Source organism: Astyanax mexicanus, chromosome 18, assembly GCF_023375975.1.
Source record: "Astyanax mexicanus isolate ESR-SI-001 chromosome 18, AstMex3_surface, whole genome shotgun sequence".
Taxonomy (NCBI): domain Eukaryota; kingdom Metazoa; phylum Chordata; class Actinopteri; order Characiformes; family Acestrorhamphidae; genus Astyanax; species Astyanax mexicanus.
Window position 1 is genome coordinate 22,968,641 of NC_064425.1, and position 16,121 is coordinate 22,984,761.

A 16,121-nucleotide genomic window follows, 5' to 3' on the forward strand; every position below is an offset into this window, starting at 1 on the left:
GTCTTACACACTCAGCATAAAACACAAAGCTACTACCATCAAAACAGGGCATGCGGTGCATATGTGGTTGCAAGGCTAGGTCAGGCCTGGAGGAACAGGGGAGAGGGAAATATGGATAACCATAACAACATCATGATATGATACTTATAAGGTGGGGAATATAAATCAAATAAAGAGTGCTGAGCAAGGTAGGGCTGAACAAAAAGCTTAAAAAAATAGCAGTGCAAAAATAAAATCGATATATGGAGGATACCTAACAAAAAGATATATATCTAGACAGATACCTCACCACATAGATAGCATGTGCAACAGATATCTAACCTGGACACATACAAACCTAGATAGCTCATTAGATAGATGGATAGATGCATAGATAGATAGCTTGACAGCTTGCCAAATATATAGCTTGATAGATCAGCAGATAAATAGATAGCTTGCCAAATAGATACGGTATCTAGATAGACTGCCAAATAACTACATAGGCATCTCAGAATATAGATAGATAGATAGCTAGCTGCTAAATATCTACCTGTATAACTCGACAGACAGGTGGATCACCAGACAGATTGCCAGGTAGCCCCTCAGACAGAAGGACAGCTTGTCAGATACAGTAGAAACATTGCCAGATAGAGAGAGAGAGCTGGTTAGTAGGGGTGTCACGATCTCGATATTTTATCGAAATCGAATCGAAATGAGGTCACGATCTCGAGTATCGAAGTCAAAAAGAGGATCGACGATCCCTCCCGCGCGCGCTACGCAAATAGCGCAGCGCGCTACGCAAATGGCGCGGCACCAACACAGCGCATCCTATTCATTTAAATAGAGATAGCCACTGCATGAGCGCAGTCGGCGGGAGTGTGATCACTGTTTTTATCTGTCCAACGGGGGAGGGGGGGCGGTGGTTGGGCGCGCAGGTTTTGTATCTGTATCTAACGGAGGGGTGGGTGCGCGCAGGTGAGAGCGTGTGAACTCGCTGAAATGCGTGTGTCAGTGTGACTTGAGAACACTGACTATAGATCACAGTGAGGTGGATTAAAAATATTAAACTTATAATTGACTACACCTGTTGCTTTCCATTGAATTAAAAAAACATCTTTCTCTCAGATAAAGTAAACACAAGCGTGTTTCTGACTAAAATAAAAGCTTTTCAGGAGAGATATAAGTTATGTGTAAATATTTATAAGACAATACCTGACAAAATCTGTTTTAATGACGTTAATAAACATCACTTATCTAACCAGCCTGTACTGATTTCTGCCCCCCAATAATGCTTTCAATAACCTCTAATAGCCTTTAATAGTCTTCAGTAGCCTTTAAAAGACTTACCTGGCGGCCGTGGTGTGTCCACTAAACTCCGTAGTTATAAACATCCTGAGGTTAGCAGCGCGCTAACTGACCTGTTTATAATGTAATCCGAGCAGTGACTCCGTGTCGGCTGTTCTAACGTGCTGCTGTTAGCTGCTTGGGCTGAAAGATGAACTGTAGTGAGCTGTATTATCCGGTTAGTGGGGTTAAAACCTTTATTTGTTTACAGAAACAGTAAAAACGGACTGGCTGAGCTCTGTAGCCCGTGGCTGGGCTTGTGCTGCTGCTGCAGCTCCAACTAGTGGTTGGATGAAGAACTGCAGCTTCATGTAATGAGCAGTTTCACCAGCCATCCACACACAGCTCTGATAAACTGCTTGTTTTAATAGTGCACACTGTTGCTACCAAAAAAAGTCACTAGATGGCATTACCATATATATCTTAATAATAATAATAATAATAATATTTATAATATTTATAATAATAATAATAATAATAATAATAAATATATTATTTAAATTTTATGAGGCATAAATAATAACAAGAAAAAAAAACAAGAAAATCGAGAATCGAATCGAATCGTGACCCTCAAATCGAAAATGAAATCGAATCGAGGATTTAGAGAATCGTGACACCCCTACTGGTTAGCCTTTCAGATAAAGGTAGCTTGCCTGATGGCTAGACAGCTTGCCAGATCAAGATAGATAGCTAGTCAGATAGATATACAGATACAGACCAAAAGGTGGATAAATACCGTATTTTTCACACTATAAGGTGCACTTAAAATCCTTTAATTTTCCCAAAAATCGTCTGTGCGTCTTATAATCAGGTGCAACTTATGTATGAATTTTACCAGTCAGGTTGTAATGAGCAGTAAAGCCACTTTTCTAAAGTACAGCGGTATAGTTCAGTTTTTTAGTTAAGTTCTCCAGCGCCAAGACTTAAGACTGTGGCAGTATTAGCATTGGCTGCTAATTACTCTAAGCGCTAGCTCTTTTGCCATTCAGATGAGAGTATTACTGGCCTGTTGCCTGCTCCTAACTCTGGCTAGCACTGCTGGAGCAGCATTATCATTACCCGCTTACAGCTAGTTAGCTCTTCGTCTTTCAGAGGTGAGTATATCGGACTGTAGCCTTCCTAAAAAAAAAAGCTATGTCGGACTAGCCTTAGTGGAAATCTAAGCTTACTGTAGATAAACTGAAATGCTTTACTCACACAAATGAACAGTTTTTTTCTAGAAAAATATCTGTGTATATTAAAATCCAGCACAGCCTTGTGTTTACTGATCGTGTGCCTTACAATCTGGTGTACCTTATAGAGCGAAAAATTATGGTAATTTGCCAGATTGATAGCTCACCAGTTTGATAAATAGCCAGTGTAATAGATAGCTAGCTTTGTAGCTCAACAGCTTGATAGATTGATAAATGGATAGATACATAGATAGACGTGTTGTTTGTACTATAATATTTGTCCCAAAATTTGTAGCCACTCATGATATTTGCTTTTTTTCTAAAGACGGATGCAAGGCTGCTTGTAATGTTACAGGGTTATAGGTAGTCTATGATTGGCCAAACAATTATTTTGGCACAGGTGTGTTGCTTACTTTCTTTGTAGCTCAAATTAGGTCTCATTAAAACATTTTGTATTGCCAACATTGAGTATTTTGAAACGTGAGCCATTTTATTCATCAGATTTTGATTGGATGGAAAGAAGCTGGCCAGCTGCTAGTCTGCAGTCAACCAGCGAGGAGTGCTTGCCTCCTTCTACACCACACTGGCACCTGCACTGGACGAGGGGGATGAAATGCTGATGGAAGGAGATGAAGGTCTTAATTTCCTATTTATTTAGGCCTGTGCATACAGCCATAAACTGAGGTAACGTCTGACCTTTTGACTCTGTGATTGGTAGTGGTGGTTGGAGTGGGAGGGAAAGCATGCTGCGATATTACTGGTTGCTAATAAAATTCCCTTGCCCCATTTAGAGGTTGGTAAATGTCATTGTACCTTGACCAAATCCAAAACGGTGAAGGAAACAAACAAAATATATATATATATTCTGAATGCTATTACCTAATGGATTGTGTGTGATATGACCAAGCATATAATCTAATAAGGTGGATGAATAAAAAGAGGCTAATAAGAATTAGCCCAAAAACAAAGCATGAAAGGTCAATTTGGTGGTAAATAAATTAAAATCGACCATAGAAAAAATGGATCTTGTTGTTGCAGTGGCAGCTTCAAAACAATAGTTAGGTCAAGTACTAAAGTTAAAGGATCTAGCCAACCTTAGCTGAAGCTGAGGAGAAAATTAGCCTTCATCTTGTAGTCCTTCTGGGTTCCTAAGTTATCTCAATCTGTCAAATGCATTCTCAATATTTACTCTCATTTTTCTTCATCTCTGGTCATGGAACTTGGCTAAAGGCTTAAGCACACTGTAGTCGCCTGCTGTTTCTCTCCATACCTGGCAACCCAGGATGTGGAAACAGGACTGGTGAATGGATGGTGGATGAGAACAGAGGCTAACAGAGGCCTTACTATCTGATGACACATCCTTTTTATGAGGTAGGTCATTTAACACAACCATTAGTAAGGATCAGAATTTTAGATAATTTTAACATTCAATTGTTGCATTTAGACTAGTGGTTCATTTGCAGCCGGGTTATCAATGCAGTGAGTATTTGGGAAAGTGAGAAAGTGATGCAGACTAGTGCTGTCTGTGGTGAGCAATCACTCCCCAGGGTTTTGAAATTGAACTGGGGTAGCTATTGTACATAATTGCCATCATTTAGTACACATTGTTTCTTTCATTTTAGATGCATAGTAGATGCTTAAAGCAAGGTACTGGAAAAAGCTTCATCATTCCAGAGTAGACAGATCTACTGTTTTACAGCAGAACATTGCTGGGGGTTAAATCCTGGCACTGGACAGGATAACCTTAGGCTCATGTAATGCTGCTCCAGAACATCCCATTTTACTGCCAATGCTTTTATACAGGCATTATACCAGCGTGAATGTGCAAACAAATTCCAAAACAAGTTCACTAATTAGATATGGCTGGATAATTCTGAACAGTAAGTGCACTATACTATGGGTACTTGCAGTCTATAACTGGTTTAAACCTATATAATGATATCTTTAACGTGTTCTAACAAAGGCCTTACTTAAACTACAGGATTTTTAAATGTTAAACAAGTATGAAACTCCACACATAGACATTTTTACAGATTTTTCAGCCTTTAATTGTTGATAATTACCAACCCCAACTAATATACTGTTCACTTAAAAATCATTTGTTTAAATACCATATATACACCCTGTATAGCAGGGGTCTGCAAAATGTGCCCAGCAAGCATTAAACAGCTGGCCCGTGAGGTTGTTTGAGCTATAATGAACGATAATGAAAAAATAAAAATAAAATAAAATGCTTCTCTGTTTAGCTTTTGTTTACATATCTCCCCTGTCTCTCTGTCGCGCTCGGCGTGTCTTTAATTTCCACCCATTCTTGTTTTTCGCCCGTTCTTGTGCTCCCTATCTCCTTATAAGGGCGTTTTTTCCGGCCGTGTCCCAATTCCATAATTGGGGCAGCGGTAGTATATTGGACCGCGACCCTGACGACACTGGTTCGGTCCCACATGAGGAGCGGTGTGTTTACTGATTTATTTTTTCCTTTCTTCTTGGTTTTACCTGCTTTGAATTCAAATGTTCTGCAATGGGTTCAACGACCCTCTGGGCTGGAAAGCTACTAGTCTGTAGAACTCCATCCCATTACACTTCATTTTCCAAAACAGATTTTTTTTGTGGCCCGCCACGTAATGGCTTGGAAAATGTCAGGCCCGCGGCCAAACTTAATTGCCAACCCCTGCTGTATAGCTTGATCAGCTCAGCTTTCAGTGGCTGACCGTTATTCAGTCATGAGGTCAAAGTCACATTTCCCACCAGATAATTGTTGGCCACTCCACACTACAGGATACTCAGTCGTAAATGTTAAACAATTCTCATCGTACGATTGGCAATCTTGGCACTCCAGCTGCGATGGGAGAAGATCGGAGGACACTACAAGACACTACAAGATCTAAACACTACAAGATCATCTGGGAATATCATCGCTCACAATCACCCTGAAATTAAGAGACTTTTACAACTCAAAATCAGCCCCAATTATCCTGTACTGTGCGCCAGGCATTTTGTTAGCTTCTTAGTCAGTCTCATTCAATTTATATGCTTCTAAAAATCAGACATGCAACTCATTAAACTTGGACACAACTTGGAAACCTAAAACCTGGAAATCTATGAATATTTGATTTCGGTTTTAACTTTGTATTCCCTCTTGAAGTCAAGCCAAGAAAAAAAAAACTCCAGCTGAGTCTGCTTCCTCTCTTAACTAATGTTAATACATATACTGGAGCATGGTGGACTGGAGTTCACTCATTACACTCAATTACATGTCCTGCAAGCACACACACACCATCCTATTAACTATTCCACTAAGGGAAAAGTTCAAAATTAAATATTCATGGGTAAAAAAAAAAAGCTAGGGCAAAAATACTCTGGCCTGTTTTGGTTCACTTGGCGGTTTGCCAGCCAAGTAAGTCCATTCTGGCTAATCAGGGCATGGAGTCAAATTTTAGACTTTGCTCACAAGCATAAGTTCACCTGGGCCTCTTGTACCTGTGAGCTCACTTCCAGGCATCATTTGCTTTAGGTCCATAAAGGTCAATCATTTAACCTGGAAAGGCCTCATGCGAACTGACTGATAAATAAAACCATGCAACATACCAGAAAATACTAGAAATTCTACAATTATAGATATTTAAGGGTTGTCTACACTCTCACGGTGCTTTTACTACCTTGTTTAGTCCAAGCCAAAATAGCAGGTGTTAAATTTACATAGACTTTGCCCACTCGTAAAAGCCCTGCTTTGCCAATTTCATTGTTGGTGAGAGGCGACACAATTAGACATAATAGAAGAATATGGTATTGTTGATACAAGTATAAGAGTTAACTTTACCTAGCACTCAGCACTATATCTTTACAGGCTTCATTTCTGAAAACATTTTGTCCTTTCAGAAAATTAACTGTGGGGGGAGGCAGGTCGCATTCTCTGCTGCAGTGCTGTTAGCCAATCAGAGGAGATATGTCTGCATGAATATTTATAAGCTAGAGCCCAAATCCTGTCCTTCTTCAGAGACCACTAATGCAGTGACCTACAGCAGGGTTATACAGAAACACCGGGGCACTTGAGATCTTTAAGTGCACAGTCAAAGACACACCCTTCTTTAATAGGCTTCTAAAAGTTGTAATTTATCTACATTAGCATGCCAAAAGGCATTGTATAGCAGTGTAAACATTTTTAATTCAGTGTTACCTCAGGGGCACACTTAATGCAGGAGGTCAAACAGACACATCCCACAAGTCAGTGCTGTCAAGTTCCTTACAGACATAACAAAAGTTGTAGGACATACTAGTTCACATGTTGGTGTATATACATAGATCCATTACCCTTATTAAAGAACCCTCAAAAAAATTTTGATTTAAGAGTACAACACAATCTCACAATGGCATAATCTTTAAAAAAAATCAAATCTCATCTTGTGCCCCAGGAGAGCCGTCCTGAGCAAACACCTGACACTCATTCCATATTCATTAATACAGAAAGACCTGACCTTTAAAACAGCTCCCCAGAGAAAGGGAAAATGAGTAACCTTTCATATTTTTAGGTCCTTCAGAGACCACCTCTCAAGACTTTGATGGTAATTAAAATTATAAAACAGTTTGGTTTTATGCTTACAGGTCTCAGTGGTGGTGACAGCAACGGTCATGGCTTCTAAAACTCTGTGAAAACTCACGCTGTGATCAAAAGGAGTGAATTTCTGTTGGTTACTGTTTGGGTCTATTCAAGGACCACACCAGAGTAGCTATGGGATTACACAAATGCTGATGCCAGTTTAGTTGAAGCAGCAAATATGAGGGATGGATATTAAGGCCCTGCTCATCATTATCATCATCATTATTGCCATTAATGATGAGGGGCATGACCATGATTTCCCATGCGATTTCAACACAGGAATTACAGCATCTAAATAAGATGTGCGTGCAGAGGGTGACTGGCATTACCTTAAAAAATCCCTACGCATTAATATGAAGCTGTTATAAAATATTAAACATGAAACTGTTTGATTACTTAGCATCCAGAAGCCCTGCACATGGAATCCATAATGCCACATCAGATCAGGCGGTAGCAAAGTGCGTGTATCCAGCAGAATTCTGTGCTTAAACATGGAATCTTGCTACATTTGCATTGTATTGTAATTAAATAAAGTATGTGAGTGCTGATTCTATGAATCTGAATAATGCACTTCTGCAAAAGTAGGCAAATGCATGTAGAAAGATTGCAACAATCACAATAAATGCCTTTTGTTTCCTGTGTCTTTACAAAATGGACAAAACAGTGCTACTCTGAGATATGACTTGGTAGTAATATACAATCAGGAGTGTGATGATACGTTGATTAAATAATAATACATGGAATTAACTTAGAATACTGAATTAACTAATATACCAAAAAAATGCTACCTATAAAACATTTGGGTGAACTTTGTGGAACATATTCTAAGAATATTCAGCAATTTTTTAAAAGAGTTACAGAAAGATTAGCCTGTAATCTTTCAGAAGAATGTCCCAGGAAGGACACAAATGAAACATAATCACACTAAAATTACATAATGCAGAAAACATAATAGTAAATAAATGAGGCATAAATAGTTTTTCTAGTTAGAAAACTGGTGTATTTATTATTTATTTATTTATTATTTATTTATTTAAACACATAATAAAACAGTAAATGGAATAAATTTGAATAATCAAATTACGATAGCGATATTCAAAAAGGGAATAATCGATATTGTACATCTTTACAAACAATATGTCTCAGAAGTAGACATTTGCGTCTGCCAGAAACCTGTAAAAAATGATGATCTTCATGTTTTACACTTTCCCTAAACTGAAATACAAGGAGGTTGTTTGAAAATCTGCAAATAAAGTTTCTATTATTTGCAAAAATAAATAAATAAATAAATAAATACACTTTTTAAAAATAAATGTAAAGGAAACAATGGCTTGTGCATCACTTGTGATGTTGGTGCTGTTTGTTTACACATATAAAACTGAAGTTGTTATGTTAGAACTAAATTTATTGATGTATTGATTAATTTATTAATTCCCAATAATAAGAGCAAAAAAAGAGCAAAACGTTACTGGTTTTTAATAAATAATAGGGCTTTTATAAATCTTAGTCCCGATTTCTTGATACTGAGAACTAAGTAAAGCTTGCAAAAACGTTTTTCACAGAATCCAGGACTAATACTGCCAGCAAGTTAACTTCCACAAGCTTCTCCAGAAAAATCTAAGCCAGAAACAAGAATATTCACCTCAGAGATGTGAACTAATGCTAGCTAGTTACAACAGCTCTAATCTTTCACTAGCACCCGAGGGAGTTCACTGAAGCTAATGCTAGCACAGCATGTCAAACAAAGCTAAAGTAAGAGTCTGAAATTCAACAAAACCACATCTGAACCAAACCAGGTAAACAAAAACTAACCACAGGACAGTATAAACATCTCAATAAGCATCTCGGTGCAAAACCAAAAACAGATTCCACACCACACTGTCCTACATTAGCTGAATAGGTAATTAGCTAATGCTAAAAATTGCCTGTAGAAGCAGGAAAGCCTTGAATCAGAACAAAAAGCCAGACACAGATATATGTGTAAATACTGACATACCAGGTAGTACAATGATAATACTCCAGCATGAACAACATCAATACCTCTGTTTTCTGAATTTGGCAGCCCACAAAACCTGACTGATTTTTTTTTTTTTTAAACAGGCACTAAAACAACCAAATGTATGTAAAGAAGTACTGAAAAGGTTAGTGTTAGCTAGTTAGCTTTTCATTATATCTTCCCTTTAAAAGACTGCTTTTTTAAATCATGGTTTTGCAACATTCATATTTTGTCATGTTAATAATAATACTGACATTCAGAGAAACATGTAGCATTGGGGAGGAAAATGTCTGCCTGTTGTTTATGAAAATACAAAAAAAAATGCTAATGCTAATGCTAGCATTTAAAAAATTACAAAAGCTAAATGAGAGCCAAAATAATTTTAGCTTGCAGAACTGTTAGCCTGCATTTAGCATGAATACTGCATTTTCATTGCTTTATGTTGAAAAGAAATTGAACTTTGCTGTCAAACAGCTAAAAACTAAGCTAGCTGGTCAACCAGAAATGACCAAATGGTAGTTGGCTAGCTTGTTAAAAAGTTAACTATTGCTATCTCTTGTCCAGCATTGGGTATGGTTTCTCTGAATGACCAGATGGATTTTTTTTTTTTTTTTTTTTTGGTCCATTCATCAATATATTTAGACCAAATGGGTATAGTTCAAGTTCAAATTATGTAACTTGCTTACTAAACTAAAAATGGACAAATAAAATTACATATATTTGTTTTCACTAAACAGTGACATTATGCTGCTTCAAATCTTCCTCAGAATCTCCTAGTTAAGTTACAATTTTGAAGCTTGTAAGTAGGAGATGGTTTTCAAGTGGTTTTGTTGGTAAACAACAAGTCCCTTTACGTCTGTTACTTGTTTTGTTGCCAGCCAAGGTCAAATATATAAAGTTACTGCAAACAAAACAAACTGACAAAGAGAAACATATTAGCAATATGCAGCATTAGGAGCAATAGGACATTTGTATGTATCATTCATATGGATACAAGTAAACCGTTAAAAAGTGTTTTTAAAACATGCACCCAACAATGTTTTTGGTGGCAATTATCTGCACTTCTCTGGTAAATGCGATATTTCAGACACAACTTTAAGGCAGTCCAGTCCAGTGAAACATGCTGAGTTGGTCTGGAAATGAAGTAACCCTAGCTTGCATCACAAGAGTCAAACTTGGAAGAGGTGCACTTTGTAAAGAGAGAGGACTTGGGCTTAATCCCAAATGGCTCCCTACACCTAGTGCACTGTAGTGGAAGTCATGAGTTTTTAAAATATGTCTTATATGTCTTTTACAACTGAATAGTGCATCATGTGTCTAATTTGTCTAATATGAATATGTGAACACATGGCTAAAATAATAATGGCTCTTTGTTAGACATATAACGTTAATAGAGTTTGTGTTTTGTGTACATAAGCAGTTAACGTTACTGAGCTAGCAACATCACCTCAAGCTATAGTTAGTTAGCTACGTAGCTTAGTGCACTAGGTAGAGTGTAGGGAAGCATTTGCTCTCACTCAGGAAGTTTATTTCATTTTGCAGTAAAGTCATATTTAATATATTTAAGCTGTTAGGACTCTCTATATTTTTGTCTTTTGCCTTGTCAAAATAGCTAGCTTAGCTAATGAACTCCCTTAGCTGGGTAATTTAGTGCACTAGGTAGGGAGTAGAGAAGCATTTGGGATGCAGCCTTTTTTTAACGTTTTTTACGAAAGTTTACGTCCCCTTACCGTTAGAGTCGTATCTAACGTTTAAAACGGTTAGGACTACAGTTTCACCTTTATACTCTTTAAATTGCTAGCTAAGGAGCTGGCAGCATTGGAAGCTAGCTAGTTAGCTCGGAAGTGCACTAGGTAGGGAGTAGAATAGCATTTTGGGATTCAGCCTTGCTCTCAGCACTGAGAAAGTTTACTTCCCCTTATCGTTAGTCATATTTAACGTTTTATATTGTTAGGACTACATCTTTAAACTCTTTACATTGCTAGCTAGCAATTATAGCTATAGCTAGTTAGCCAGCTAACAAATTCAGCTAGTTAGCTAACCTAGGTAAAAGACTGAAGCTGCAGGTAGCTCGGATAGCTAAGCTAGGTTACTGATAACGGCTGTGGGGGGCGTTCATTAGTTTCCCTGCTTGTGGACCCCATTAGTTGATTATATATATATATATATCAGTTTATTATATATATTTATTATATTATATTTATTATATTAATATATATTTATTATATATATTAGTTGATTATATATAACATATATATATATATATATATATATGTTCGTCCTTTCAGCGAACTCAAGGGCAGACCACCTCTCTTCAGCACATATCTGTATGGTGTATTAGATAATTAGTGTAAACATCAGCCAGCTTTTCAGCTTTAGCTAGCTAAGTGTTTAGAAGACATTTAGCAAGGTTAGCTAGGTTAGTTTGCTTGGACATGCTTTTAATTTTCTGTGGACACCTGACAGCACCACCAGCTGCCATATACTAAAGCATGAGAAGTTAGCTAGCAAATATTCAGCCAGTTCCGTTTTTGTTTGTATTTGGGCTGTATTTTGCATTAACAGCTAAAACTTTTGCTTTTTCTGTAAGTGACAGCTCTCACAGAGGGGAGACCAGGGTCGCAGGCTTGCAGGCAGAACGCCAGTGTTCTGTCTATTTGTGCTACCTTGTCATAACGTGCTACCACATTGTATATTCCTAATTAATGCTGTTTAAATTAAATTTCAGGTAGGATGTTCAGATAAACGGAAAACATTATATTAGATAAGGTTCCCGGCAGAAGTAAGACGTGATAGGTTGTGTCGTTAGTTAGCTTTAAAGCATAAATCACAGCATCGGGCTGAATAGAAGGTAGTATTTTTATATAGTTTTTTAATCGCCATATACACTTTGTATTGTAACTTTAAAACAAATTGTAACAGCTCAGATTGTATAATGCAGCCAGTAAAAAAAAAGTAATTATGATAAAAACATAGGAAAACGTTAATACAAAGTTGGTTGACGCATGCGCAGAGTCAGTATGAAGCACATATCGTCGGGTAACACAACTCGACAGAACACCTACGATACTGAGCCTTGTTTCTCAGCTTGTTATAGGGGTATTAAGACCTGGCGACCAAGGCAAGTAAACAAAAGGCGTAAAAGCGCACTGTACCTCCTCTTAAAGTCCTTTTCAAAAGGCTGGAGGTAAGGATCCAGTTGTAGAAGCGAGCTGAGCTCAGGAATGGAAACATTATCCTCAGCTTCTGCCATGTTCGCTCCAGACCGGAGTAATCGAGCGCAGTTCGCGGAGTGAGCAGCAGCAGACAGGCGGGCGCGCTTGAACGCTGCTCTAAATCAGATCCACTAAAGTTGGCAGCGGCTCTTTAAAGCGGGAGGTGGTTAAAGATCATCACGGGTCAGTCGGTTCTCCCTCAGCTCGAATGGCAAAGGGCAGTTTTGGACATGAACGCCTAGCTGAAGCACCTTCTGCTTGCAGCCCTGAAATCAAACTGTTCCTTTAAGATGACCCGAGAACCTTTACACAGAAGGAAGCAGTGAGAATCTGCCCTTGGAAACATGTAGGGGACTCACACAGGGGTCATCACGGGGGCTTTATAAACAGCTTTAGAAAAAATGAAGTGACCACTTCAGTTTCTAACTCAGTTTCTCAGATTTTGTGATTTATAGGTATTTATTTGAGTAAAATGAACATTGTTGTTTTATTTTATAATTCCAAATAAAAATAGTCATTTAGAGCATTTATGCAGAGCTTTTAGACCTCAAATAATGCAAAGAAATCAAGTTCATATTAATAAAGTTTTAAGATTTCAAAAATCAATATTTGGAATAACCCTGGTTTTTAATCACAGTTTTCATGAATCTTGGCATGTTCTCCTCCACCTTCTCCACCAGTCTTACACACTGCTTTTGGATAACTTTATGCCACTCTTGGTGCAGAAATACAAGCAGTTCAGCTTAGTCTGATGGCTTGTGATCATCCATCTTCCCCTTGTTTATATTCCAGAGGTTTTCAATTTGGTAAAATCAAAGAAACTTATCATTTTTAAGTGGTCTTTTTCTTTTCTTCTAGTGCTGTATATAAAGACCTTAAAGAAAAAAAACACACCAATTCTTAGTTTTAGAGTTAATTTTCCAGATTGAACACAAAATTAATGAAGTGTTTTTTTATTATGTAAAAAATCTGCTTTTAACTACTATTTACTAAGTAAAGAAAAACATGCTTTGAGAAGTGAAGGTCAGTCAGTTTAAAAAAAAAATCTAAAACTTTAAATGTATCCTCAAGTGCAGTCATACAATTTCTGTATTGGGTCAAACTCACAATTACAAAGTACTTAGCGATACAAACATTTTGGGAAACGCATCCCTGAAAACGCTTCTCCTCATCCTCTCTGTGTTTGCTTCCTTGGATACAGCTCCTGTTTCTAGCTTTCTCTATCTCTCCAAAATGATATAAAGAGCTGAACATGGGTCTGGGATTTAAATGCCATTAATATTTAAATATGAGATGTGATATTTAGTCAGAAAATAGATAGTCTGATGTGTCTTGTGATGCTATAAATCAAAATTTTAATCAACATTTTCAATTACGTCAACTGATCATTGCAGCCCTACTTAAGATAGTTGATAAGTGAGAACTAGAAGTGTCCACACAGTCATGAGTGCACAATAGGTACTGCAGGGGGCTCAGGACACAGCCCTGGGGGACTCTAGTGCTGACGGTGAATGAGACATATTTTCCTACCCTCCCTGCTTGTGGTATATCTGTCCGGAAGTTGGAGATGCACTGGCACATAAATAAAGCCCAAATCTTGTTTTGAGAGGATCATAGTTTTGAATACTAAGTTGTAGTCAACAAAACAGCATGTTAACATACAGTAATTACCCCATCTAGTGTGGCATAATTAAGTTTTTGATATGAAATGAGTGTGCCCTTCAGAGTGGTTTGGTAGTGTGAAATTGCTAAATTCACATCATTGGTGTGAAATTGTTTAAAAGGATCAATAAACCTTCATGTTAGGGTTTTTATGTAATGTCAATTATGTTAACAACAGGTACAAATTTCCATAACTGATTTATTCACAGTAATGGGTGCCCTTTATGAAGGCAAAACTCTTGTACAAAATTGTGATTCTCATCAAATATTTGTATGTGAAAATTTGGTGATTAAGATTTTAATAAGCCAAGCTTAATGTGTTAAAAAATAAAATGTAGTGAACATGGTGGTCAAAAAATATTCATAAATATTTCAAAATATATACACATTTTAATATATACTTTTTTGTAAAGATGTTAATTTTTTTTTTACTTTAATATACTTAAATATGCATTCATTATTATTATTTGTTTTTTATTATTATTATTATTATTATTATTATTATTATTATTATTATTATTATTATTATTATTATTATTATTATATGGTTTGTTCATTTGTATTATTATTTTTTTAAGGTATTTGTATGCACTGTTATTTGTTACATACTTAAAGTAAATAATAGTGTCTTCATTTATTAATTTAATTTAATTTAATTTATTTTTTTTCCCCTCAATGTTCCTAATTGATAATGTTAATCACATGTCTTAAGGCATTTAATAGCAAACATTAACTCCCTACACATACCACTGTACTTTGAAAGTATTATTAATAAATATTCAGATTTTAGAGTTATTGTACTCTTCAGATGTATAGTTTCTACCACCAGCACTCAGAAAAAAAGACTCATTTTTAAAATTCTTTGTTTTTTTGCAGACACCACAAAAGAGTCAGAAACACAGAGCTAACATCACATCACAGTGCCAGTGTTTCAGGCTAGATTTGTTACAGGATCAGATGGAATTCATTTGTTCTGTTTTCTCTGATATCTGATGCAGCATTTTCTGCTGATATCAGCTCCATACACACACCCACTGATAATGATATGCCATTTCTACTGTGTTCACATCTCAGCAATTGAATTATGCAGAAATTTTGGGTCTGTAAAAGGAAAAAGGGCAGGAAAACAAACACAACACAATGTACTGTCAAAAGTACAAGGACACAATTTTTTTTTCTTATCTACAAACATTTACATGCTCTGTGTTGTGCCTTGTTAAATCAAGTGCCTTGTAAGTTCATCTATAGTCCTTTAATGTCTAAAAAACATGCTTTTGCTGTTTCTGCTCTAGTGATTGTGCCCCTACGAGGTTGAAAATCAGTTCTGCTGTAAAACAGACTGAAATAATGATGGAACACTGAGAATTCCCCCCTTAGTTATTAGGATGGGCTGAGTATAGACATCTCTTTAATAATCATTGAGAGGGACATGTCCTCTTCATTTGCTTTACATAGGAAGAGTTCATTTCCAAAAACAGATACAAACAGATAAAAGAATAGCATTTATCTACCTTTTTACAATTTGCCTTTTCATATGTAAGAAAAATGAAGGGGACATATCCCTCTCACTGATAATTCCATCCCACCCCCAGCCATTAGGAGACCAATCAAATTACGTACCAGTGTTTTCGTCTAAGGGTAGACTATTGGTTGAAATAGGTGTCAATCACTTTTGTGACCCTGGAGAAAGACTATGACCTGTTTGATTGGATTGGATTGATCCAGCGCTCACGTTATTGGTTCAAAAGACGATCACTCAAGAAAAATAGTGGTTTGTGGACCAATAAAAACCACAGAATCTAGAAGAGGACATCCTTAGCTTTGTATTCACGTACAACTTTACGTGAAAATATTACATTGTGTGGTCGCAAGGAGCCTGAGAATATTACGTTGCGGTTGCGCTGAAACTAAACGCATGTGTGTGAGGAGAAGTGAGCGGGCGAATAAAGGACTTTATGGATATTTTATCTGCGGTTCAGTGCTGTATTGTGGATGCTGTGATAGTAAGTGAATTTTCTATAATGTAATATGATGTTATTTTACATACTAATAATATTTTATAAGGCTATTTTGTTGGGGAGGTGTGTTCCCCATGTAAATAATGTGAAAAAACAGGCTTTTTTCAGTTGGAGATTTCTGGCGACTGGTTTCATGTAGAT

General features: G+C 36.8%; 1 protein-coding gene across 1 annotated transcript in view; it reads right to left on the reverse strand.

Annotated features, from left to right (window-relative positions):
• The window catches only part of gbe1b (glucan (1,4-alpha-), branching enzyme 1b), a 193,432-nt gene extending 180,882 nt beyond the window's left edge, over window positions 1-12,550 (reverse strand). The window contains exon 1 of the mRNA XM_007236705.4: window positions 12,241-12,550. Coding sequence (XP_007236767.3) covers window positions 12,241-12,338 — 98 coding nt within the window. The 5' untranslated portion in view covers window positions 12,339-12,550. The remainder of the gene's footprint in view (window positions 1-12,240) is intronic.
• Window positions 12,551-16,121: the final 3,571 nt, after the last annotated feature.